The sequence below is a fragment of the Mustela erminea genome, chromosome 17 (assembly GCF_009829155.1).
Source record: "Mustela erminea isolate mMusErm1 chromosome 17, mMusErm1.Pri, whole genome shotgun sequence".
NCBI classification, from domain to species: Eukaryota; Metazoa; Chordata; class Mammalia; order Carnivora; family Mustelidae; genus Mustela; species Mustela erminea.
This window is the reverse complement of record NC_045630.1, coordinates 7,310,685-7,337,825: the sequence shown is the minus strand read 5'-3', so window position 1 is coordinate 7,337,825 and position 27,141 is coordinate 7,310,685. Positions and strand designations below refer to the sequence as shown.

General features: G+C 42.7%; 1 protein-coding gene across 4 annotated transcripts in view; it reads right to left on the bottom strand.

Annotated features, from left to right (window-relative positions):
* EXO1 (exonuclease 1) overlaps positions 1-23,201 on the bottom strand; it is a 32,379-nt gene extending 9,178 nt beyond the window's left edge. The window contains exons 1-11 of one of the 4 annotated variants that reach the window (XM_032318806.1): positions 23,113-23,201; positions 22,528-22,747; positions 21,255-21,423; positions 18,615-18,734; positions 16,351-16,474; positions 15,249-15,386; positions 13,899-14,111; positions 12,608-12,795; positions 11,784-11,880; positions 6,494-6,719; positions 3,941-4,187 (exon numbers count right to left, since the gene is read on the bottom strand). In XM_032318806.1, coding sequence (XP_032174697.1) covers positions 3,941-4,187; positions 6,494-6,719; positions 11,784-11,880; positions 12,608-12,795; positions 13,899-14,111; positions 15,249-15,386; positions 16,351-16,474; positions 18,615-18,734; positions 21,255-21,415 — 1,514 coding nt within the window. In that variant the 5' untranslated portion in view covers positions 21,416-21,423; positions 22,528-22,747; positions 23,113-23,201. Of the gene's footprint in view, positions 1-3,940; positions 4,188-6,493; positions 6,720-11,783; positions 11,881-12,607; positions 12,796-13,898; positions 14,112-15,248; positions 15,387-16,350; positions 16,475-18,614; positions 18,735-20,112; positions 20,118-21,254; positions 21,424-22,527; positions 22,748-23,112 lie in introns of those variants that run through there. The other 3 variants (XM_032318808.1, XM_032318807.1, XM_032318809.1) reach the window with 3 other exon arrangements.
* Between the last annotated feature and the right edge of the window lie 3,940 nt (positions 23,202-27,141).

Genomic DNA, 27,141 nt, shown 5'->3' with positions numbered 1-27,141 from the left:
AATGAAAGAAATTAGCTACTTATTCTTTACCTTAGCTTATTTCCTAGTAGCAAATCATCTGGGAACTTGTAGTGGTATGTACTCTACCAGCTTTTAAAATAAATACTCTATAAATTTATACTAGTGTAAATACGGAGTTATGACTTTCACATCTATCATACAATTCTGTATTAATAAGAGGTATTACTTAGTGTGGCAGCTTTAAAAAAAACCTTATAAACACTCCAATATAAAAGAAAGAACAAGATCATTATGGAGAAGATGTACTCGGAGAATTCTGAGGTTAAAAAGGAAATTCTCAGGGGTGCCTGGGTGGGCAGCCAGTTAAGCGACTGCCTTCGGCTCAGGTCATGATCCCACGGTCCTGGGATGGAGACTTGCATTGGCTCCTTGCCCAGAAGGGAGCCTGCTTCTCCCTCTGCCTGCCGCTCCCCATTTGCGCTCAGCACCCCCCTTTCTGACAAATAAAATCTTAAAAAAAAAGGAAATCCCCGAGTATATGATCAAATATGAAACCTAAAGAGAATTTACCTCCTTATAAGCATTAGTTCAAATCCAAAATGATAAATGATATTTACTACGCGCTGGAGAGAAAACAATCCTCTCCATCCTTTATCATGTCCCCAGCTGAGGTGTGGGTACAGGCCAGGAAGGAAGCGGGCCATGGCTCGTCACACGAAGCACAAAACAGAAGCTTCCAGGTCTGAGCACATAATTCATTTTTAAGTAAATCAGAAGCTCTGCGATATCCAGTCTTCCAGATAGGATTTCATGGGTAAGAGAAGTTAGAGACTGTGTCCAATGTTATAAAATTACTCAGCTAGAAATTTAAAAATTAAAACCCAGAACCTCTCCCACATCATGGCTACTTCTTCCCAATTAGCCTACAGTGTTGCTTAATGGATATTTCTATTTCTAGGTCTCAAAAGATAAAACAGCATGGTTCTAGGATAAGTATCTATTTCCTAAAGAAGAGTTAAAGTAGAATTCCAAAAAAGCAGATGTGATGGAGACAATCTTTGGCATATTTAATAGCTCCTGTTGCATTACATTAATGTGGCAGGCAATATTAAGTGGAAATCACATTACAGAGTGGGTGATGATAAATTCTCACATATATATATTAGGGACGGGGCACTGTGTCAGGTGCTTGATATATTTCTGCTAGTCTCCAGAAGAGCCTCCAAGATCTAATCGTTCATGTTTTATAAAGAAGCTCAGGGTAATTCACACCCCTCAACTAATTCAGTGACACAGTGAGAATTCACATCCGGGCTGACGAGACTGTTTGCTCCTTTTGACCCAACTCGCTGAGGAAGACTAGGAAACTCTCTGTCGCTGGTACTAACTACACCCCCCGGGAAAGTGGTTTAATCTCGCAGAGCCTCAAGGTCATAACCCAAAATAGAGAAAATAATAGTGACCCTGAATATCTCATAATTTTGCCATGAGGAATAAGAGAGTGTATTAAACAACTTCATAAATTAGCTAAAAAACCAATTTAATCATATCTAGTTACTAGATGTTGCTATACCACCAAGTCAGAAACTTCTACATCAGAGGTGCCTAGAAGGCTCAGTCATTAAGCAGCTGCCTTTGGCTCAGGTCATGATCCCAGGATCCTGAGATCGAGGCCGGCATCAGGCTCCCAGCTCAGCAGGAAGCCTGTTTCTCCCTCCCACTCCCCCTGCTGGTGTTCCCTCTCTTGTTGTCTCTGTCAATTAAATAAATAAAAATCTTTGGGGCGCCTGGGTGGCGCAGTCTTTGGGCATCTCCCTTGGGCTCAGGTCATGATCCCAGAATCCTGGGATCGAGCCCCACATCAGGCTCCCTGCTCGGCAGGAGGCCTGTTTCCCTCTCCTAGTCCCCCCTGGTTGTGTACCCTCTGTCACTGTGTCTTTCTGTCAAATAAATAAATAAAATCTTTAAAATAAATAAGTAAAAATCTTAAAAAATAAACATTCTATAAAAAAGACTTACAATTATTATATCACAGGAAACTGATGAAGAGATGCATTTCTCTAAGGATCTCTTCACAATTTATCAGTGACACATCTACCTAAACTGTAGAGTGTGGACACAAGCCGCTTTGCGTGGATATCTCAGAGTAAGCTTGTGTGGTGACCAGGCCAGTCATGTGGACATAAGCAAACATGGCCCTCATCAGTTGTCCTCAGAGAACAGCCGGACATCGAGGGACAGAACAGGGAAATTTTATTTTCATCCACATGGAAAAATGAAACGCAAGTTTCAGGGATTTCTGCAAGTGAGGAAAGCCAACTTTCCAGAATGCAGTAACCGGCATGTATCAAGCCGCCTTCTCCATCACTGCAGCCTCAAATTTCAACATTCCACCGGTATGGGAGAGTTTCCTTGCGAAGGCCCGATGGGAGACGGGTCTGAAACGCCACCTACAGTGAGGTTCAGGGATGACTTTCACAACCGTCTCCCACCGTCACAGTTAGACTGGCCGCAGCCTGGTTGAAGAACACATCCATTCTCAGTCTTTCAGAGGAGTTCGGGGGCTGATCACCTTTCTCTCATGGCCCCTAGGTCAGGCCCCAGTAACTTCTGACACTGCAGCTTCCTGCTGCTCGGTGTGGTTCCCATCCTGGCCACAGAGGAAGAGCTATTTCCTGCATGTTTACCAGCCGTCAGGTACTGTTTTAGGCACATTTATGTAGAGTCAAAATGTAATCCTTTCAATGGCCCTGCGGTTGTCCTAACTGTTGGCCCCATTTTACAAAAAGAGGAAACTGAAGCACCCGGAAATTAACCTGCCTTTGTCAACCATCTCATGAGTGAACAGGACAGGACTCAAATCCAGGTGGTGCAACCCCAGGGTCCCAACTCCTGAGCCCTGCATTACACTGACTCTGACATCTCATCGCCACTCACAGGGACTACAGAACAGCCGAACCGGTCCTCCTGCTCCCCGTTAGGCCTTCTAGAAGCCATCCTTCACGGCACACTTGGAACGGTCTATCACAGACAGGAATCGAATCACACCCCTCCCCGGATTAAAACCCTCCAAAGAGCTCCTCTCACCTCTAAAGTCTACAAGTCCTTTGGCCTGGCTTACAAACCTTCCATGAACTGGCCGCCCATTTCGGCTCCGTCAGCGTCCTTTGGCAGACTTCCATTCTGGCCGGAGCAGAAACAGGAGTGGCCCCCACGCTCCATGCCTCTGCCCACGGGGAAGGTAGAGGCTCCAATCTTTGTAGTGGCACCTGACACCTGTCCCTTCCCCCGACCTTTCCAACCACACGATCGGCTTCTCAACAAATACTCTCACTTTGTAAGCCAATGCCCAGTATAGTATTAGGTTCTCAATTAACACGAGAACTTCAGCGTCTGTATTTGAGTGTATCTGCAGAACTATGCTCGGGGTCCGGGCGGCTTGATCACTGGAGCCTCCTGACTCTTGGCTGTCAGCCCAGGTCATGATCTCAGGCTCCGTGCTCAGTGGGGGTCTGCCTGGGAGCCTGGTTTTCCCCTCCCTCTGCCCTTCCCCGCAACTCGCATTTTCTCCCTCTCTCTCTAAAATAAATAAAGCTTAAAAAAAAAAAAAAAAAAAAGAAAGAAAGAAACAAAAAACTACTCTGGCAAATTGTATTTTAGCTTTAAAAAAAACCAGTAGAAACAAAAAAGCAAAGGACCCTCGAAAACCACAGTTTTTCTCATGCGAACTAGAAGTTACAATTCTTATTATGTTCTTATTATCTTACAATTCTTACTAACTCTTAGTATGAAGAGATGTTTAAGAGACCAGAGGAGCATTTCAGTCTGGACTTGGACGACGCGTGACACAACCAGGACATGGCCGAAGCCGGGCTCCACACACACAACCCAGATTCGGAGTTTCTGTAAGACAACCGGAATCAGGACCGACGGAGCAGGTGACACAACAGACACACAACACCACGTAGATGAACCGCACCTGCTTCGGGTCCCTGGGACCACAACGGCTCCACGGTCTTCATTTTTCCTCCGTAAAAACGCCGCAAATTTATTTCTCGTCGCAGGTGCTGCACTCCCGTTTTTCCTAGCGGTGCTTCCATTCGTCAGGTCGGGCAGGATCATTTCCGAAGTGTTCGAGGATTTAGGATCTTCACAGGTACTTCTCTTGGTCTTCTTCGTCAAGGAAAGGGAATACTGACTCAACAGGTCGTCTTCTGACAGCTCTTCTAAATAAAAACAAAATGGTCTGTAAATCCTTGTTCCGTGGGGAGACGCAGCCTAAATCCACAAAGGGCTGTCAAATAAAAGAGGGAAAAAGCTTACCGCTTTATTTTGTGTTTGTGTGTGAGCTCAGGGCACAAAAGCCATTGACAGGTGACAGTTATAACAAAGCAGACTGTGACATAGAGAACTGAGAGATAATGAGCTCTCTACATAAAATGAACAGCTTATCCTCGTGGGAACAGAAGGGATGAAACAAACGTGCCAGTGTACCTGCTGTGCACCCGGCACTTTGGTATGTTACTGCACACAGCGTATACGAACAATTGTGGAAGATAAAACAAAGATCCAGAGATATCACCAGGGAAAGATTTATGCTCATAAGGAATCAATACATTTTAACAAAACATGAATAATCTGTGCCTAAATTTGAAAAATGAAAGCATGAACCAGAAGATTTGCAAAGGGTTTGCTTTGTTGTTAGACTTTCATTCATTCCTGTCTGAGGGAAAGAAGAGAAAAGGAACCAGATTACATAATCTTTTTACTTCTTCTTCCTTTTTTTTGGTGAGCCCTACATGCGGCTCTAGCCCAGGACCCTGGGATCATAACCTGAGCTGAAGGCAGACGCCTAACGGCTGAGCCACCCAGGCGCCCCTAGTCTTTCTACTTCTACACATCTTCTGTGATAAAAATAAAACACCTTCCCCCAATACTTAGTATTCCACATGCAGAGCTTCTGTTCAACATTGTACTGGAGGGTCCAGAAGACGAGAAGAAATAAAAGGAGGGGAGGAAATGAACAAATACAAAAAGAACAAGCAAATAAGTGGCATCTAGACTGGATAAGGGGAGGCACAACTGTCTCTGACTGCAGGTGACTTAACTGCAGAATCCTGTGGAGTCTGTGAAGAAAACATGATGAACTAACACGTGGATTTACAAAGCTGCCAAACAGGACATTAAAATACAAAAATCAATCCTACAGTTGACCTCTGAACAACAGGAGAGTTCAGGGCTGACCCCCTCCAGAGTCAGAAGTCTGTGTCTGTAACTTTTCGCTCTCTAAAAACTTAATGACTCGGGGCACCTGGGTGACTCAGTGGATTAAAGCCTCTGCCCTTGTCTCAGGTCATGATCCCAGGGTCCTGGGATCGAGCCCCACATCCAGCTCTCTGCTCAGCAGGGAGCCTGCTTCCTCCTCTCTCTCCGCCTACTTGTGATCTCTGTCAAATAAATAAATAAAATCTTAAAAAAAAAAAAGTGGATAAAAACTTAACAACTAATGGCCTACTGCCGACTGCAAGACTTACTGACAACAGAGACAGCCAAGGAACACATATTCTATATGTTATTTGAGTCATACACCATATTCTTATAACAAAGTGATCTAGAGAAAAGAAATCATTAAGAAAATCATACAGAGAAAATGCATTTACTGCCCCATATTTATGAAAAAAATTTCACATATAAGAGGACCTGTGCAGTTCAAATCCTTGTCGTTCAAAAGTCAACTGGGTTTCTAGCAATGAATAATTAGAAATCAAAATTTAAAATATCATTTGCAGTAGCAGCACAAATCTGACACACAGGGATAAATTTGACATTACATGTGGGTAAGACACTAAAAACTGCACAGAAATGCTGAACAAAATGAGAGAAGACTTCAGCAAACTCATTCTTAGTAAGAAGTCAATTCTCCCCAAACTGAACTATGGATTCAACTAAATTCCAATCAACAACTCAAAAACTTTTTTTTTTCAATTGACAAGCTGATTCTAAAATTTGTATGGAATCATGAAAAACAGAGAGCAGCCAAAACAGCTTTGCAAAAAAAGAACAAACTCATGCTTAGAGTACACTTAGACTTATTTTATTTAATTCCAAGATTTACTATAAAGCTATGATAACTAAGACCGTGCTCTGGCATCAAGACAGCAAGAGATCCATGATACAGAACGACAGAGTCCAAAGCAGACTCACACATATATGTGGTCAAGGTCAACTGATTGTTACCAAACGTGCCAAGGCTGTTCAAAGGGGAGAGGACAATCTTTTAACAAATGGTGGAACAAGCAGATTGTCATATACAAAAAAGGTGAACCTTGATCCTTACCTCACACCATATAAAAGAAATTAATCCAAAATGAATCAAAGGCCTAAATCTAAGAGTTAAAACTATAGAAGTTCTAGGGAAAAAAAACAGGAAAAAAAAAAAAAACTTAGTGACCTTGGGTTTGGCAAAGATTTCTTAAATGTGAGCAAAACTCACTAATATTTCAAAATATGTACAGCAAGCAGAAATACATACCATTTCTTGGTCTCTTCCCAATGGATGACTTCTTTGGAAGATTTAACCCTTTAATACTGATCACTTGTTCAATGCCCACAGTACTTGGATTCTCCTTCAGTCTGGTAGCATTTGAAACAACATCCAGCTCCACTCTAGGGCAATAATTCCTATGCCAAATGCTATTAAAATTAGACGACTTTTGACATGTTTTGTCATTCCAACTCTGACTTCTTGATTGGGCAGGCTAAAATAGTAAAAACAGAAAGGGTTACTTGAAGAAGGAAAATAGCCAAATCATTTTCCTATCAACATAAATTATAAGTAAATAATTTACTTTTTTGAGCAATTTCTGATGAAATATCTGTTCTCTAATAACATTTTCTACTTTGATGGTACTACACTTTTCCATTAAATGTGTCTTGTACTCCTGGGTCTGTTTCTTTTCTAATGAAGGTCAAGTGAATTGTTAGCTTATTTCTAAGGAAAAAATGGTGAATCTTCTGAAGATGAACAGTGCAAGAAATGAAAATACACTTGGAGAAAAATAGCCAGAACAAAGTACTTTTAAAATGTGAGTGTTATTTCAAAACACAATAGCCACCAGTTTAATAGGGATCTGGCAATAAGCCTCAAAACAGTCATTCACCCTTTACAAAGCACCTGAAGGTCAAAGCCATACAATTTTTTATTTAAAGCAAGCAACCATCCCATCTCTAAAACCTTGTTGAATTTAAACCAAAGTAATCTAATTTATTTTTATTTTTTTTAAAGATTTATTTTTGAGAGAGAGAGAGAGTGCGCACATGCATGCTCATAGAGGGAGAGAGAGGGAGAAGCTGACTCCCTGCTGAGCAGAGAGCCTGATGTGGGGCTCAATCCCAGGACCCAGAGATCATGACCTGAGCAGAAGGCAGACTGACTAAGCCACTCAGGCGCTCCTAAAATGATCTAATTTAAAACTCTAGCTTCTATTTGACTCATATTTGGTGCCATCTTTAGTGGACAACATGAACAAACAGAAAGCTACTTGGGTCGACATTAAGTCTTACATAAAACCTTCTCTGAGAATTAGTTAATTAGTTATTGCCAATAAGCACTGGTAAGCAATCATTCTTAATGCTAATATAAGTTATTTATAATTACAACATATTTTGGATGACAATGATCTATTAAGATGATATCAATGATATTCTAATAGGGCAGAGAGGCAATGGGAAAAATTAGCAAAGGTATAAAAAATGTTGGTACTTAGGGCATGATTCCACACGACAAAAATCCCACCTACACTTGGAATCTTTATCGAAGTTAAAACAAGGTGATATTATTCAGGATACACTCTGAGAATTAACAAGTAATTTAGGTAATTTAGAATATTTGAGTGAATGGTTATAAAAAAGAGCTTAAGCATCATAGCTCATGGCATTAGATCCCACTGATGGTTTTACTGGAAAAAAGAAATAGTCAAGTAGAAAACCAGTTTGGGAAGACTAAATTTTAGATAAACAAAAAGAATTAATTAGTTTGGTACAATTAATGGTTCCTACAAAAATTTCTCTGTAAAAGGATGGCCATCTTAGTGAGCCATAACATTCTCCTTAATATCTAGACATATTCAACACAACCAACTATTTTAGAGTTTTTGAGACAAAGGGGCTAGCTTAAGAATCATTCCTGATGAAATTATAATCATAGCAATGAGTCAAATGTGTAAAGAAGATTGCAGAGTAAACACTTTTCAGTCCCCTTCCTTTGATTACCATCTCCCAGAAACAATAAGCAGACAAATTTCATCTGCAGTAAAATTAGGATATCTGTATGATCCAAACCATGCGAAGACAGGGCACAGAGAGAAATTTTAAGAACTTACCAGGAAATCAAGCCCAAGTGTCTGCAGAAAAGAACCCCAAAGGGGAGTCAATCTCTCTACACAATCATGAGAAAAGTTCAGGGATTTAAGGCACCAGGTACCAGGGAAGCCCCACATGAGGGAGGGCTAAGACAAGGATTATTTGACCTCAGGGCCCTTATCTTCCATCTGACCTACCCAGAAACAGTAGGCAGCTCAGAAGATGGGAAAATCCATTTGTCTAAAAAGACAGAGATCAAATAAAAGACCCACCCCAACCCGCATTTGCTAACCTCCTCAAAATGTAAACTGCCGCATATACCCATGCTAAGTAGAAACTGGAGAGTCCCTTTCTGGAAAAATGGAACCGTGCAGAGAAAACAAAATCAAGCCAGCTTGTTGGCAACCAGATCACCCAAGAGTAAAGCCCAAGATTATAAGCCCGGCTTGTTCACACAAATCTCCAGCAGCTCCGACTGTCTCTCAAATAGGAACAACCAGACAAGAAGCTTTGGATGTTGAAGAGTCTTCACCATGAAAGAGAAAAGGCCAAAACAAGTTGAAAAAAGCCAATTCAAAGCAAACAGAGAATACAAAAGACAGAACATGTGCAAGAAATCGCAACTGATATTCTCAGAGAAATCCATGACACAGAATCTTTTATAAAGTACAATTAAAGAAAGCACCCTTAGATAAGAAGATGATAGAAGAAAAAAAATTCAACAGAATTTTCAGCAAGACAGAAATGTCCTGAGCTGCCCAATATGGTTAGCCCCTCATAAGGTGGCCAATGCAACAGAAGAAATAAAATTTAAATATTCAATGTTGTGCTCGCTTCGGCAGCACATATACTAAATATTATTCAAGGTGAATTATTTTAAATAGCCACATGTAGCTACTGGCTACTGTGCTGGGGATTACAAAGTTGGAAGACAAACCTTTCCCAGAGAAAACACAAGACAGACATGAATAAGACAGAAAAAGTCAAAGACTAGGAAATCTAACATCTAATTAAGAGAGAAGTTCTAGAAAGAGAAAACAAAAGAGAAACGAGCAACCTGAGTGTTAAGGTTTCCATGATTTGAGTTGATGAACAAGGTTCTTTCCGAGTATCTTTAGGGATTTGTGCTCTCTTGCTAGCTTGGGTTGTTTCAGCTGATGGTAATGATTTCTTTTCAATGTTCAACGGGTCCTGCTTTCTCACTGGCCAGCTTCTCCAGGCTCACCTCGTCTTCCTTCTCAAGAACTGTGCTTCCTTCACATAGTGAACACGAGGACACTCTTGGGCCAGCCATAATTAGCTACTCATTACTCCGTGCACACTGATCGCTTCAGCCTGGAATCACTCATCTAGCTCATCCTGGAAATCCCCACTGATCTTTGCAAACCCAGGACACCAGTTTCCCTACAAGGTGAGAGACAGAGCTTGGCCTGGGACCACAGCTCCCCTATTTATTAAACGTGTGATCTCCCTCTCATTTCCTCCTCTGAAAAATGGGAATAATAGTGCTGACCTCACAGGCTTGTTGAATAGTACATGAGTGACTGCACGCAAGCTGCTGAGAACAGCATTGAGAATGGGGGTGCCTGGATGCCTCTCTCAGTTGAGTATCTGACTTGGACTCAGGTTGTGATCTCAGGGTCCTGGGACGAAGCCCTGCACTGTGCTCCCTACTCAGGGGAAGTCTGCTTGTCCCTCTGCCCCTGCTCATGTTCTCTCAAAAAAATAAAATCTTAAAAAAAAAAAAAAAAAAGGCATTTATACTGTAGTAAGTGCCCAATAAATGTTTGCTATTATTACTATGAAGCACTCTTCCCTTAGGTGAAGTTATGTACATGCTCCCCAACCGCATTTTCCTGGAGCCTAGCATACATCTCTATGACAGAAATTTCCACATATCTATACATATAAATCCACATCTCCCTCCCCTAGGCAAGGAGCACCTGAGAAAGAATTATATTTTAGTTTTCTTTATATTCCAGAGCAATAGCTAACCTACGCTTGTTAAAGTGCTTAACAAATGCTCAGTCAAGAACTGAACTAGTGAGCAAAGGGAGAAAAGACCCAATTCGAGTGACGAGAAAGAAGAAACTATCACTCGGAAGAACTAAAAGAAGCAAAAGGACTTAGTGAGGAAAGAGAAGCCCAAGTTTATTTCCAAGTTTTCTAGTCTGAGAATCAGAGAGGTCATGTAACTGCTATCCATTCCTTCAACAAATAGACGTGGCAAACATACTATAGCAGACAAGTTCACAAAGCCCTTGCCTTTATAAAAATTATATTCTGCTGGGAAGGATCACAGAGTAAACCACGGAAACACACCTTAGGCAAGTAGTAAGTGCTGAAAAGGAGAAGCGTCGCTAAGGAAAGCTGATCAGGAATGATGGGACTGTGGGCAGATTTAAAGTTATAGGAAATCACTTATGTACAGATCCAAGAAACATTCAGAACTATGTGGCTGTTACTAGAGACTAGGTTAAAGATGTGCGAGTTCTCTGCATAAGTAAGGGAAAGTCATCAGCACTTACTTAAGGAATACATCGGAGCAGAAAAGAGTGGAGTCCAAGGAAGGAAAGAATGGTGGGGGTGTGTGTCAGGAGGGATATATGCAACTGGGAAAAAGCAGAACAGGAGAGGGCTGAGACACAGCTCAGGGCCGATGCACTAATATCTGTGCAGTGCTCGTGAGAGAGCAAGAAAACAGCGTTTACTTCCCATGTTTCTAGGTTGGAACCTTCGACTATGCCAAATGTCAGAGTTGAAAGCGTGAGACAAGAAAGGCATCAAAGACTTGTAGATTCAGACGAAATGTTCATGTCTAAAGGCCTGGTGACGGATCATGTGGTTGCTTAATTTAAGGAAATTGACCAATATACCTATGTTCTTAGAGAATTTCTCTATCATCAAGTTGTTTTAAACCCACACTCCACATTCTGGGACACAGAAATGCTTAGTTTATATTAAATGAAGATTTGCTTTAGTCATAGTTCCTTGGGCGCTAGGGCGGCTCAGTCGGTTAAGCACTTGCCTTCAGCTTGGGTCATCATCTCAGGAGTCCCAGGATCGAACCCCGCATCAGGCTCCCTGCTCAGCAGGGAGTCTGCTTTTCCCTCTCCCTCTGCTCCTCCCCTGCTCATGCTCTCTCTCACTCTCTCTAATAAATTAACTAAAAATCTTTTAGTCATAGTTCCTGAGACATAACTAAAATGTGCTCTTTAAAAGTGAAGTCATGGGGCGCCTGGGTGGCTCAGTAGGTTAAGCCTCTGCCTCAGGTCATGATCTCAGGGTCCTGGGATCCAGCCCCGCACAGGGCTCTCTGCTCAGCAGGGAGCCTGCTTCCCCCTCTCTGCCTGCCTCTCTACCTACTGGTGATCTCTCTCTCTCTGTCAAATAAATAAAATCTTTTGAAATAAATAAAAATAAATAAAAGTGAAGTCATTAAAAAGTCCTTAAAATGTTACCATAGCAGTGTCTGGATTGTAGTCATCAATCTGTTCAAAAGTGTTTATATCTTTATTTCCAAGGGCTATTTGAAGAGCTATGGAATCATCAAAATACCTAGGTTGGTAAGATTAAGGAAAAAAATGCCTTTATTAACAACGAACAGTAACGTATAAGATCGAAAAGCATATTCTAGGGACGCCTGGATGGCTCAGTTGGTTAAGCGACTGGCTTCGGCTCAGGTCGTGGTCCCAGGGTCCTGGGATCGAGCCCTGCATTGGGGTCCCTGCTCAGTGGGAAGCCTGCTTCTCCCTCTCCCGCTCTCCCTGCTTGTGTTCCCTCTCTTGCTGTGTTTCTGTCAAATAAATAAATAAAATAAAATAAATTTTTTTAAAAAGTGTATTCATTGTCACTACGGGGACTGGCTATTTTTGGAAGCAAAGCCCCAAGTCGTAGACTTCCTTCCAAGGGGGATAGAGAGGGAACCCTCAGCTGGCGTGTTCACATCCGCAGTGCCCTCCTGGGAAGTGGAGCTTGCTGGCCAAGAAGTGCCACCTTTGGAATGTGTATCTTCAGTGACTGACTCAGTGTGTGTTTCAGTCAAGGCATCCTAAGAATGAGCACATTATAATGGATGAGCCACAGGTTTATAAACAAAATGGTGCTCTGAATTTTCACCAGCACAGTAACTAAAATGAACAAAACATAAGCTTCACTGTATTTAAAAAAAAAAAAAAAAAAGGCAAAAACAATTTGTAGGCTTTTTACTGAATGCCTCACTAAAAATACCACCAATAAAAATATGGAAGTGCAAAATTCTACTATTCTGGTTCAGAAAGGATACTGCCCAGCGTAGCTTAGTGTTTCAGGATCAATGTCGTCTTCGTAAGCATTCAGAGGGAGGAGTTTCCTTTTGATGGGATCAAAAACTAGCTGATAAAGGAAGGTATTGTTGGCTCGAATAAATCCTTTGATGTAATCTTCTGGTACTATTATGTTCATCTTAAGATAGTGTCCGATTTTCCTGATGACCTAATAATGGATGTAAAAATATTTACTAGTTATCTGCAAATACGGAATTGGGAAAGCAGCGTCACCAAGATCAAGTCATTCACATTAGAGGAGGCTGAGGAGACACAGTATCTATTGATTACATCTGTACCGAAAGCTTCTACCAGCAAGCATGGCCATTTCATATCACTAAAAACTATCTCTGTAACAGTATTTTCCTTGATTTCTCTATAATTAACCCAAAGAATGAACCTGTCAGTTACACACCCAGTTTATATTCCCAGGTTTGACAATTAAGACACATTCCTTGCCCTCAAAGTCCTGTTCACCCAAAAAGCAAAATACAAACATACAAAACCTGAGAATTAAAAATGAAGGCAACATTCTAACTTTGGTTAGAGTCACGGATGACTAAAGCTGGTATGCTAGCTTTTTTTTCTTTTCTTTCTTTCTTTTTTTTTTTTTTTTGAAGGTAAAGGTATCAGAGAAGCAACAGAGCGGTGACGCAGGAGCCTCAGTTTCCCGGAGGACACGGGACACATGCTACTGTGTCAGAGGAAGTAGAGAAGAAATCCAGCGGTCTTCATCAAGCCATGTGAAATAGATTTATATAAATGTGCAATTCCTGTCATAATTTTCACCTTCTCAGAAGACAGGGCTACTTTTCATTAAAATATCCTATATATGCTAACATGTAATGAATTTATTATTAGCTTTAAAATAGCCAACATTTTATCGGTTTGAATTTGATTCAGTAAATATCAACAGCTATAACCCATTTAACAAAAATTTTGCCACCAAGAGACTCGAGTTGAGTGTAAAGGGATCCTGACACCAAAGAATTTGAGAACCACTACTATAGAGAATAGCACAGAAATTGGAAGACTACACATTTTAACATTAATTCTATCTAGGACATTTTGTTCTTAAATCTCTTTAGGTTGGTCTTCATTTTAAAAAGTTGCCAAAAGCAAATTTCTAATGCTTTAGTCATTTTGTCCTTTTGATGATACATATGGGTTATCGGCAGGATAAAATATTTAAAATTTATATTCTGAAGTGGTCATCTATGATGTAAGAAATGCTCCAGAAATTCAACAGGACAGTGGGTGACTCACTCTTACCTTCACGATGTCTGGATTATTGGCTAATCTTAGCACTTTGCAGGCCTTCGCTAAGCCGATCCCACGCAGCGAGGAGAGGTAGTCACAGCCCGAGAGAATGCACATATAGCGGAACTTCTCCTGCGTGAACACGTCCCCAAGCTGTCTGCACATGCCCAGCCGCGCCTGGTCAATCTCTAGTCCATTTCCAAACTGATCCATTTTTAAAATCACCTTCAAAAGGAAGGGAAATTTTTAACACCTAAAAGGCTCATTTTAATGTTTCATTATCTAATCCACTGTGATATTCCTAAGAATTCTTTCTTGTTCTTTATCATCGTACTGAGAGAGAAGAGAGGTAGGCAAGCCAGATAATTAGTGTGAATCTGAAGCACAGGCGACGACAGAGAAGGTCGTGTGCCTGGACTCCCTTGTTCGGACTCTGGGAGAAAGAATGCCCTTTCTGCACCTCTTACCTCTGACTGACACCCAGGGTTGTCATGGCAATCAAACAGCAATTCATACAAAAATCCCTTTTTCTTATCCTTAAAGTAATACATGTTCATCGTAAGAAATTTGGAGAACACGGAAATTCAGGAAGAAAACAGAAGTTGCCTGACATCTCTCATCTATCACTGTCACCCAGCATTAACCCTTTGACAGATCCTTCGAGTCATCTATGAAATATACAGATGATATAAACGACATTGGCAGTAACAAAAATGAGATCATTTTGTGGTTTTGTATCTTAACTCCCCCGTTACAATATCATGATAACATTTTCCACTGAACAGTTTTATACATAATTCTAACTGCAAAGCATCTGGTTGGATAAGTTATTTAACTCACCTAATTGAAAAATGTAAAGCATATAAGTTATAGCAAAAATAAGAATAAGTCTGAGGTGCCTGGGTGGCTCAGTAGGTTGAGCCTCTGCCTTCGGCTCAGGTCATGATCTCAGGATCCTGGGATCGAGTCCCGCATCAGGCTCTCTGCTCAGCAGGGAGCCTGCGTCCCCCCACCCACCCCGCCTGCCTCTCTGCCTTACTCATGATTTCTGTCAAGTAAATAAATAAAAATCCTTAAAAAAAAAAAAAAAAAAAAAGTCTACTCTCTACTGAAGAACTTGGACAAAACAACAACAAAACCTTCTAACCTTAAGGGCTTGTTATGAAACAGTGTCCATATTACACAAATGTCAAGCAGCAAAAACTTCATTTTAAATAAAATAATTATTAGCATCGTAAGTAGAGGTTAACGGCAAGTGTTAAATAAAATAGTGATTCCTGGAGAGGAAAAACCTTATTTCCTCACTTTACGCCACTGCCAACTGCACAGAAAAGCAGCATATAGTAGCTGGGAGTCAAGTACCTTTTTACAGCCGAAAGCGAGGAGGTCAGAGTCCTCTGTGATTATAGCTTGTACAATACCAGCTTTGTTAAGATAAGCCAGCTGTGCATCTGCTTCGTACGGAGCCACGAGACAGTCTACTCCCTGGGACCGAGCAGCCTGCCAGAGAAGGTCAGAGTCAATCTCCAGCACGGCGTCTAGAAAGCACCCGGCAACTTCCCATCTCATCACCAGCCCACATGTACTTGCTCATGTTATTTTCAGAAATCATTTCCTTCAGCATAAGTTTTTCTACTTCAAGGCCTAGCACATGTTGAACTAATCATACAATGCCACAATCATATAGCCATCTTTTTAAAAAAAATCAATTTATAGGAGAAAATACTGCTGTACATTCAGAGGGAGAAAAACAATTACAAGCCAGAAACTTAATTATTTCAAACAGTAGAAAGCTTGCATCTTAAGATGCCTAGACTCTGAAAGCTTACAGAACATTTGTTTGGAGCTCTGAATGTATTTTCCCTGCAAAAACGACATTTTCTTTTCAGACTACAAAAGTCTATACTACACTGCTTTGAGAAAACTACAAATCACTGTATTTATTTTCCCATGTTTACTAAGCCATCTGAACAGAGGCCTGAAGCAGGGGACCTGCGGGCTGGGGCTGCCGGCTGTGGAAAGATCTACGGCGGTAAGAAGCTTCCATGCAGAAGCAGGCCGAGGAGACTAGGGCTCTGAGAGGTCCTGAGCCAGCGAGGCTGGTCCGACAGATCCCCGGCCACCAGGAGGGAGGTGGGAAGTGCTGACGACTGCATGGCAGCGGGGTGAGGCCGGCCCTCCAAGAACCATCCCTTTCCTCTCTCCAGAAGAAGGTGCCCACCGAGCTCAAAAACCTAAAGGGGAGGGCCTCCCTTAGTCCTTGGGATTTCTCCCTTGGAGACTGTCGGACTCCTCTGCTCTGTTGAAAGACGCCGCTCTCTTCCTCCTGAGACGGGCACTTCCTTCAAAGTTAGGCCTAGACTCATCTCCCTCCCTTCGCTTTCTTGCTCCCCCATTGGTAAATGACTCATAATTAGTTTTGATGAACTTAGCCGTGTTACGTTGGCTTTCCCATTTGGCTTACTTTAATAACTTTGTGGGCCATCACATGTGTGATATTAACAGAACGGGTAAAACATTCTCTGGCTTCTGAGACTTTGCCCTCACGAAGAAGCTGCTTTCCCTTAAGAAGATTGGCTTGTCGTCTTCTGCGAGGGGAAAAAAAAAAATCAAGAGGCTGACTCAAGAAACCATAATAAAACAGTAATTCAAGAACTTTTCCTGGGCAGGGGGGTGCAAGTTTGACTCATCTGATAGTGGTTACCAGGTCCCTGAGAACATGAATCCAGATCTTCTGGGCTTCCAGGTAAAAGGAACACAAGTGATTTATAATATACACATACACAAGCTTATCCACAGAAATGCTTTATGTCAATAGAAAATGGAGTAACTAAGACACTTAAGAAAATGTGAATCAAGGCTTTCACACCATCAAAACGAACTTTCAGGCATAAAGTTGTCCAGTTATCAACATATGAAGAACTTGAGAAATACTTTCTGTGAGCTTGTGGGATCTACCAGAACTAATTTCATTAAGACCCAAAGTAACATCTGCATAAGAACGGTCTATAACAATCAAGAATGTGGAAATTTGTAGAACTAATACTAAATACGGTTAAACAGGGAGACAGTGACAGCACACATTCTGACAATACAGAACTACTAATTTTAAAATAGGAAAAGAAAGAGGAAGAAAGAAAGACATTTTAACTGTTTTCAATAATCGTATTGGTAATGGTAGTATCAGTATTTTATTCTGAATCTACTGTTGAGTGTTACACAATATTTATTTTGGGATAAGACAAAGGAGTCATTATTAGATACTGTAACTTCATGCCCCCTTGTGCCCTTGAAAATAAAGTTCTCCGTATGGAAGAAAGGAGATAAAGATGCACCACAGCCGTGAGTCTGAACCAGAAGAATCAGTCAGAACCCACGAGGTTTTGATCTTTAAGTAAGCGCACGTACACAACACACACATTCCTTAGTTCCACTTTTAGACGGGGCTCCACAGATGAAGAGACCTGGAGAAAAGGATTTTAAGTGCCTCTCTCAATGGCACAGAGAAAGCTGATTCTACAAAGACAAAAAGAGTTCCTGGGTCAGAGATACATAGTTGTAACTTTTTGTTGTTGTTGTTGTTTTTGCCGTTTTTGAGCTTAGCAAGAGAAAATAATAATCTGCTCTTAGAATTAAGAACGTGGTGTGGGATACCCAGATGGGATCTGGTTTGGCTTAGTCCCTTGGCCATACTAGCTTGAGACTGTCACCTATCCTTTAAGAACTAACCTACAACCTACTAACTTTTTCTTAAGAGTATATTTAGTAAACTGTATATTTGTAATAGAATGCGGGCTCAGACAATTTCAGATACACCTTTGCAAATAAAATTTTTAAAGTTCTGGCTTTAAGAATCAGAGCCTCCAGGGGCGCCTGGGTGGCTTAGTTGTTAAGTGTTTGCCGTTGGCTCAAGTCATGATCCTAGGGTCCTGGAATCAAGCCCAGTATCAGGTTCCCTGCTCAGCAAGAAGCCTGCTTCTCCCTCTCCCACTCCCCCTGCTTGTGTTCCTTCTCTCGCTGTGCCTCCCTCTGCCTCTCTTCCCCCACTCAAGTACACATGTTCTCTCAAATAAGTAAATCTTAAAACACACACACATACACATACACACACAGTAATGTGTTTTTTTTAAGTGGCAAACCTAAAAAACCAGTGATGTAGTAAAGTTGATTAAATAAAAATACAGTAATGTAGTATGAATGTAGTAAAGGTAAGTAAATAAAAAAAAGGTAGAAACAGAAAAGTTATGGGTATGCTAATATCAGAACAGACGTTAGGAAAAAAAAAGCATAACTAGAAATTAAAAGAGTCACTACGTACTGTTTCAGTTACCACAAAAATGTAACTAATTCTAAACTTGAATGCAACCAATAAAATCACTTCAAAATAAACAAAACAAAAGTGGACAGAACTATAAGGTAAATGACAAATCCAGTACCAAATTTTAATATACTACTTTTGGTAATTTATGACACAAAACAGTAAAGATACAGATTTGAGCACCATAATCAATAAGCTTGACTGACTGGTCGATATACAATCTTCCTCTTAATAACTGGAGAATACACATTCCTTTCCAGCACACATGAAACATTTAAAGAAATCTGTTCAAGTACTAGGCTATAAAGCAAGTCTCAACAAATTAAAATTAAAAAAATAAACTGGTATACAGACTATAGCATCAGACCTTAATGCAATTAAATTAGAGAGTGAATGGATAATCAACTTACTCTCTTCTAGACTTTTCCACTTCCTTTTTAGAAGGTAAAGTACATCCATCAAACACAAGAATGGGCTTGATCCCATGAGAGAGTAACATATTTACAAACTTCATACAAAATCCTACATACCTATGAAAATAAAGAAAAATGCATTTAGGTGCAGGGCATCTTGTAAGGTAATACTCTTGCTTTTTTAAAAGTTTTTATTTATTTATGTGAGAGAGAGCACGAGAGGGAAGGTCAGAGGGAGAAGCAGACTCTCCATGGACCTGGGAGCCCAATGCGGCACTCAGATCCCAGAACTCCAGGATCATGACCTGAGCCGAAGGCAGTCGCTTAACCAACTGAGACCCCCAGGCGCCCCTACTCTTGCTCTTTTTAAAACCAGATGAGACAGATTATGAAAAAAGGAAATTACTTTTTTTTTTTAAGCAAATGCTTTCACATGAAATGAAAACTCTAATTTAGACTTGGGTTCAAATCCTGCCTTGGATCCTATGGTCTGTGACAGCTGGGGAGTTATTTGACACTGTAAATCTTGCTTTTCTTATCTGCAGATGAAAAGGCTTTGACATCTCTTCCAGTTCTGATATTTTGTGCTTCCAAATCTTGCCTTTTCCCCCACATATATATACATATTTTTTTGCTTCGAAAAATTTCCAATCTACTGAAAAGTTGAAAGAATGGTACAATAAATATCGGGTTCCTTCAACAATTCATTATCGCACCCGAGGTACTTAAAATAAATAAAATATCATCCAATATACAGTGTATATTAAACTTTGTCCAAGTGTCCCGGTATTTCTTATAAGCAGCGGTGTCCTGGTAAAGGTTTAACAGCCAGTTCTGGGGGAAGGGGTGCCTGCTCCCTAGCATTTGTCAATTTCCCCGAAACGAATATGTTACAATGGTGAATAAATCACCAACGTGGGGTCAGCGGAGAGAAGGTGTTAGACAGCAAACTCGCATGAGCTGGCTCTAGCACAGCGTTGCTCATCACCCCACCGCCCCACAGTCTAGGATCCAATCACGTTTCATTCCAGCAACGCAGTTAACAAAAAGAGCCACCTTACAACTTCCATGATCTATAAAGAAAAGGATACTTTAACTAACGAGCAGAAATAGACAAAATATTAAAAGATAATCTTTTTTTTTTTTTTTTAAGAAAAAGATAATCTTTTAAAGCACATACATTCATCTTAATGCAAGACTCATTATGTGGTCCTTCTTTTTATTGTAAACCAGTGGCAACAGACATGAATTGGTCTATAGAACGGTGACTTTGTGCTAATTCTGGGCCTGCTAAGGAAGTATCATGTAAAAAACAGGGGAAAGCCAATATAAAACCATAATAAATCTCAAAGGAAATTCACATATTTTTTTCACCAGACAGAATCCCAACATCAGACTCCTATTGCCGAAATCTTTCCAGGTCAGCGTATTAGATCTATCTCGTTCCTTATAATAGTCATAACGGCTTGTCATACACTTATCCCAATTTTCTCACCTTTTCTGGTAAATATCCCCATCCAAAGGTGGATAAGAAAGAAAAAGTAAACTGTATTAAAAGTGACTTAGTTGCTGTGAGGAAAAAAAAAAATTAAAGTCCACAGTACTTTGCAGGAAGTCCTGAAGCTTTTTAGTTCAATAAGTTACTACAGGGCAGGTCTGGGGAATGCATAAATGACATCTTTAATAAAGGATGTTTTCTGTATTTTGGATAATTCTTCCAATTAGTCAAAAATCTCAGAATCCCCAAGATTACAAAAAACTAAAGAAAGTTCTTCCCCTGTGAAGAGCTATTCAAAGAAACTCTACAGGTAGAATGAAAAACTTGCAGTCTTCAGCTACCTACAGTTACTCAAATTCAGTGGCAGAAAAGAAACGGCCTTTAAATTAAAAAAAAAAAAAAAAAAGAAAAGAAAGAAAAAAGGAAAAAAGAAACCAGCAGATGGAGTGGCAGCAAGGCCCGGGTTCCTTCAGATCCCACATGTACTGTCTGGTCCAGGTCACTTTTGGTCAAATTAATTGGAGAAGAATGAAAGCCCAAAACATTCACCATTCAATAACGCCTTTCCCTCTTTCCTCCAGGAAACAAACAGCATTAATACATTTTACCTATTTTTCATTGTGATTAAGTAAGTCACATTAAGGACCTGGGAGCCTTTCCTCTAGGAGATAAATTACATATTGCAAAAAAGAAAATTCGTAATAGTGATCACATAGCTCTAGGAAATCTCTGCTCTGAAATTATACTTGCTTCTTTTTCTAATGTTTCTACGTAAAAAATAGAGAAGATATTAGTCCATGGAACATGACTCAAATGAGGTCATAGTTATGATTCGATATCAGCAAGGCCCACCACTCTGGGCCCCACGTACAGTAAAGGGGAGTCAGAACACCTTGTCCCTTTGAAGCAACTGTTTTGTTTTGCAAACAGGGCTCAGTTTCTTAGGTAAAAAATAAAAGACATGGTCCTTGGTTTTTGTCTCTCGGTGTCTTGATACTACATCACAGAATAAAGTTGCTCCTGATTTGGCAATGTTGTCAGTTTCACTTCTTGATAAACCAGGCATTGAATGAAAATGATCCCAATATAATAAGTCTGATTCTTAGTTGGCAAAGAATTTATACGAGGTCCCAACTTACTTATCAGTAGGTTCACCTTTGGCTAGTTTCTCAGCACAAGCAATAGCTCCTTTGTGAAGCCAGCAATACGTATCCACAGCTACTACCTGTCCTTTATACTTCCTCACGTGGATGGGTTCAGAAGCTTCTTTGATAAACTGCAGTAGGCCGTGTATCCCCATAGCGCCAACTGTGTGATGTGAGAGGAGAAAGGAAAAACAGCAATATTTAGAGCAAAATACATTTACTCAAAAGTTTTAGAAAAATAAGAAAAAGCTCGGAAATGGGTAAAGCAACTGTTACTGCTTGATATTTGAGAATCACTGCTTTTCAATACGTTAACTGGGCTCCTCTCTGCCTGAAGTTCCAGTCCACGGTATTTATGCTATTGTCAACTGACAGTTCCACAACGGTTTATTCTTTCCAAGTGCTTTCCCCCTTGGAATCGGGACATGCATTCCAAGCCTAGGCACACAGCAAGTACCGAAAGCGCTCGAAACTCTATCTCTCCAGAAAGGCATTGTTAAGATCTACGACCTTCTAGCCAGGAAAAAGCCCGTTAGTCCCTTCTTTACAGAAATTCTGGAGCTGGCTCACACCTTTCTGAAGCACTACTGTTGACCCTTTGAACAAGGAGGGGGATTGTATGCTTCCACCCCCACCCAGCAGAAAATCCATATATGATTTGTGACTCCCCCAAAACTTAACTACTAATAGCCAGAAGCTTACCAATTTCATAAACTCGGTTAACACATATTTTGTACCTTATGTGTATTATACACTGTATCCTTTAAACAAAGTAAGCCAGAGAGAGAAGAAAATGGCATTAAGAAAATCACAAGGAAAATACATTTATAGTACTGTACTGCATTAGTCGAAAAAAAATCCACGAATCCGTGGATTCTAACCTCACAGTTCTAACCCCTGTGGTTCAAGGGTCAGCCCCACTCAAAATATAAAGTAAAAGCAGTGAGGCTGAACAGCTGATTAGCATTTCATAACATAAACCCCTCCCAGCAAAAATTAAGTCGCGGGGTGGGGGGGCGGAGAGAAGAAAGAACAGGGTAAGAAGTCAGCCTCACCCGGACCCTGTATCAACGCTCTGAGCTCTAGGACAGCAGCGCATTGGCCAGGCTGTGGAGCCAGGTGGGGGATTCTGACTCTTAAATACCGCGGGTAATTCGGATGCAGGCGTTCTCAAGCCACAGCTGGACAAAGGCCATCAGCCTCCTTTCAGATAAGGCCTCTGAAAAGAGTTTCCTTCCCCTTCGAGGGAAACGGACGTAGTACACACCTTGGGAAACGTCTCTTCTAAGCGAGGTAAATACGCTCGCCTACGCGTCTCCTCTTCAGCGGAGTGGAATGACCCGGGGCCCCGCGGCGGGCAGCATCCCAGGGCGCCCGCCCGCCACACGCTAGGCACGACCACACCGGCGACCTCCCCGCTTCACTCCGTCCACCGGCCGTGCACGAGAGCCCCGCAAGCCCATTCCAGGAGACAGGTTTCCTTTCGCCTGCAAGACATCGAGAAGAAAATTCGCTTTTCCTCATGTAAGAGTCGGCGCTGCACGTGAGAGCGGGGCTGCTAGCTTGCGCAGCCCTGCAGGAGCCCGGCGGGCGGGAGCCTGCGCCCGCGGACCGTCCCGCGCTCGGGGCAGCCTCGGCCGGGCCTGCAGCGCGACTCGGGATCCTGCGGCCGGGGCAGGAAGACCCCGCCGGACCCCCTCCTCCCGGTCCCCGGCGACCAGAGTCCCGAGGGGACGCCACCCTGGGCCCACGCGCCGCCCGCTCCGCTCCCTTCGCGGGAACGGTTCTCCCCGTCCGCTGCAGCGCGGGCGAGCACAGGGCCCGAAACCTGCTCCCGACGCCCCCAGCTCACCTGGGCCGGAGCGCCCGAGGCGGGCTGCGCTGAACACCGGGAGCCCGTGGCCTCCGCGCACCGAAGGCTTTTCAATTTGCGCGGGAGAGCCCGAGGGCCCGCCCCAGCGGAAGTGACTCCAGCGCGCCCTCCGCGGCGCCGGCTCCGCTTCTCGCGACCTCCGCTTCCGGGACCTGAGCCCCGCTCCTCGCCGGACGCCATGGTGGCCGCGGCCCGGCGACGCCTGCCGCCGCGCCCGCCGCCGCGCCCGCCCGGATACCGCGCGGCCTGCGGAAGGCACCCGCGGAGCTGGAGCAGCGGGCCCACGGGAAACGGCGCCCGGAAGTTGGTCGTTTTCGCTCTCGCCGGGGCTGCTGGGAGTTGTAGTTCTCCGCTGAAGGCGGCCTCAAGTCACGGCTGCGGTGGTTTAAGGAGCGCCACCGCGCGTTTGTGTGGGTTTTTTAAAACAACCTGAAAGATCACTGCCGCAAATTGGTCCCTTAGTCACTGCGGTGTGCACTTGACCCCAAGGCTCTCCAGAGACCCCTGCGCGGCGGGCTGCAGGGAAACAAGATACGGCTTGAGTCATAATATTCCATGGACCCTTCGCGGAGACTTTGGGAGGGGAGAGGGGCGGTTAGTAAGGAATTCAGCTAGGAAGTGAGAGTGGCTCCTGGGCCCCACTCGTGAGCCCTCCCAGAAAGGCTTGAACAAAACACTTTAGTAGTTCCCAACAGCTCAAGGCCACATCCCCAGGATGCCCTTGGCCACCTTTAACGTGCCTGCCTGATGAACCTCAAGGCTGCGACAGGAGTTACTTTGTCCCAGCCAACACCCGATGGCAGGGTCTTGTCTCCCAGGGTCTGTAGGATGGTAGGAGCCCGTCTTCTACACTCGCTGGGTGACGCGCACAGGTGACACTCCCTTCTTTTTGTCATTTTCACCTCCTTGAATCTGCTGAGTCTTCATTCCGCCCCTGCCCCTCCGCCATCCCCCCTTTAAAACAACCGTCCCCCTGCCCCACCTCAGTACAAACCAGTTAAGAGCAGGACTGGTGCTCCCTGTTGCAATACTGTATCACTGATTAAAACTCTCCTTACCGCTTTACCTAGCGTCCACCTTCATTCATCTTTTACCTAAATGGGGTCGGAGGGGGCAGGCTTTGTAGCCAAATAATGAGACTGAGCCCTATGGTGCGCAGACTTGAAAGACGTTTCAGACTCTGGTGGTCACAGGGGGTGAGGCTTCCTGTCCTCAAGATGCTCTAGACCTTGTATTTGTCCTCTTCCCTTAAGGATATTGTGATAAAAAAAAAATTGGGGAAGAACCTCAGACCAGACGAGGGAGTGTGTTCTGGGCCCAGGGATGAGCAGGAATGATGACTCCTATTCAAAGAGCTGAAGGGAAAGAAGCTTGTTTAAAAAAAAAAAAAAAAAAAAATGCTCCCCATTTCATGATCTGTACCTTTCTCTTATGCTTCTTTTAAAGTCTTTTCATGATTGGTTTAACATCTATCAAAATCCATTTTACCTTAGAAATTGTTGGAAGGGTGCCACTCTTGGGTTCTGTGCTCAGTGGGTATAGGGCTGCCTTCTCCCCAGGTCTGGTCGTTAGAGCTGAGGCTAGCAGAGCTATCTTCCCTTGTGCTTCCAATGGCAATGGGTAGACCGCACCCTGGGCCAGCTTGGAACTGACCACAGGGTTCCGTGTGGGACAGTTCCCAACTGCAGGAGGGGAAAGAGGAGCTTAAGTGTGGGCGGGGCGCGTGTGTAGAAAACTTATACTCATTGGACTGCCCAGCTGTGGTCCAACCAAGAATCTGCCACACTTGGGTTCTTAGGAAGGAACCCAGACCTTGGAAAGATGCCCAGCTCCATGGACTCTGTCACGAAGTAAACACAGGAGGTTGCCGGGGTACGAACAGTCCATACCTTTACTGCTAATTTGACTCTCAAGTGTTAGACTGGATTCTCGGCTGCAGCATTTGAAGCCTGGAACTTTTAGAAAACGCCAGTTTTCTTTCGACTTTTTGAGAGAATAGAACCATTTGAGTCAATTCAGGCAGTGACATGTGTTAGGTGTCCCTGTCATATGAGGTGGTATGTGGAACACAAAGAAATGGTCCCTGTCCTCAAGCAACTTAGGCTCTGAGTATACAGGTAAAACATGTACCCTTTAAAAAGTCAGAGAACTGGGACGCCTGGGTGGCTCAGTTGGTTAAGCAGCTGCCTTCGGCTCAGGTCATGATCCCAGCGTCCTGGGATCGAGTCCCACATCCGGCTCCTTGCTCAGCAGGGAGCCTGCTTCTCCCTCTGCCTCTGCCTGCCATTCTGTCTGCCTGTGCTCGCTCTCTCCCCCTCTCTCTCTCTGATAAATAAATAAAGTCTTAAAAAAAAAAAAAAAAAACTTTCTCCTTCTTTAAAAAAAAAAAAAAAAAAAAAAAAGGGACGCCTGGGTGGCTCAGTTGGTTAAGCAGCTGCCTTCGGCTCAGGTCATGATCCCAGCGTCCTGGGATCGAGTCCCACATCCGCTCCTTGCTCAGCAGGGAGCCTGCTTCTCCCTCTGCCTCTGCCTGCCATTCTGTCTGCCTGTGCTCGCTCTCTCCCCCTCTCTCTCTCTGATAAATAAATAAAGTCTTAAAAAAAAAAAAAAAAAAAATTTATCCTTCTTTAAAAAAAAAAAAAAAAATAAAAAAAAATAAAAAGTCAGAGAACAAATCATGGTGGCGTGTTGTTAAATTCTGCAATGAGTGGTACAGCCCCGAAGTTCTTAGCTGAAGACTATTTTTTGAAGTTTTCCCTACATGCACCCAAACACCCTACAATGACCCCTTCACCCTGACATATCTCATGTTCTGTATTTTAATTGATTTTGTCTCTAGATTTACCAAATACAGATCCAGTTAAATTTGAATTTCAAACAAGCCAAAGATACATTTTTAGTATGTCTAGGCAATACTTGGGACATACTAAAAAAAAATCCATGTTTATCTGAAATTCAAATTTGACTTGGTATTCTGTATTTTTATCTGGAAACCTTACCTTGGGGGCAAGGATCAAGTCTCCTAATTTTCATATCCCTGATGTTTAGCTCTGGTGCTGATAAAAAAAATGTCAGAATTTGTGGACTAACAAATGAATGTCTTAGGTACAGCACTATGCATTCTAGATTTTTCTGGGCAGCTCTGATTTTTAATTTGTTGAAAGGTCATGCAATCCCAGTTTTAATTTGGAAAATACTACCTCTGTGGTTATGGAGTCAAGTTTTCTAAAATGTAGAACAGGGGTGATCATTCAGGGCCTCTCTGGGATGCCCCTCCACCTTTGTCTGATTTCAGGAAGGGTGTTAGAGCAACAGCTGAAGAGCATGTGCCCCCCTCCCCCAACCCCGTACACTTAGACAAAAATGAGCATTTTCCAAGAAAAGAGGTGGAAACAGGTTCTTTTTCTTGTAGGATGGGAGGCTTTTGCTCAGCACCAAATTTCCTTCCATGCCATGGAGACCTGGAACCAGGAATGACCTGAGGTGCTGGGAAGGTCAGCGTTCTTTGTCATAGAATTGTGGGGACTGCGTTTTCATTTCGCTTCTCTGTTGAGCTCAACACGAATGTTGAGCTTACCGTGTAACGGTGAAGAGGATAAGCAACAGTGTGATTGTTGTATAGACATGGAACTGATGAGGGGAACAAAGGCAAAAAAAAAAAAAAAAAAAAGTCATTTAAATTAAAATCTCCTTCCAGCTTGCAGCCCAGAGACAGATCCCTGAAACACTCAGAGTGTGACCTTCCTCAAGGAATTTTTGGCTGCCTGAGGGCCTTTATGTTGAAAAGGAACCTTATCTTGGTAGCAGCTGGCCCCTCCAGAAAGCCTCGCTTCCTTGAAGACTTGCCCATCCCTAACCCCCACGAATTAAGTATTCAGTGAGTCACTCCTCATTCCTTAATAATGCTTCCTGCCTACAGGTTCTGTCTGTGAGTAGGGAAGAGGTGAAGGGAGAGACAGGAGGGATAGGAGGACCCTGACTCCCCTGACTGGGCTCGGAGAGGCCGAG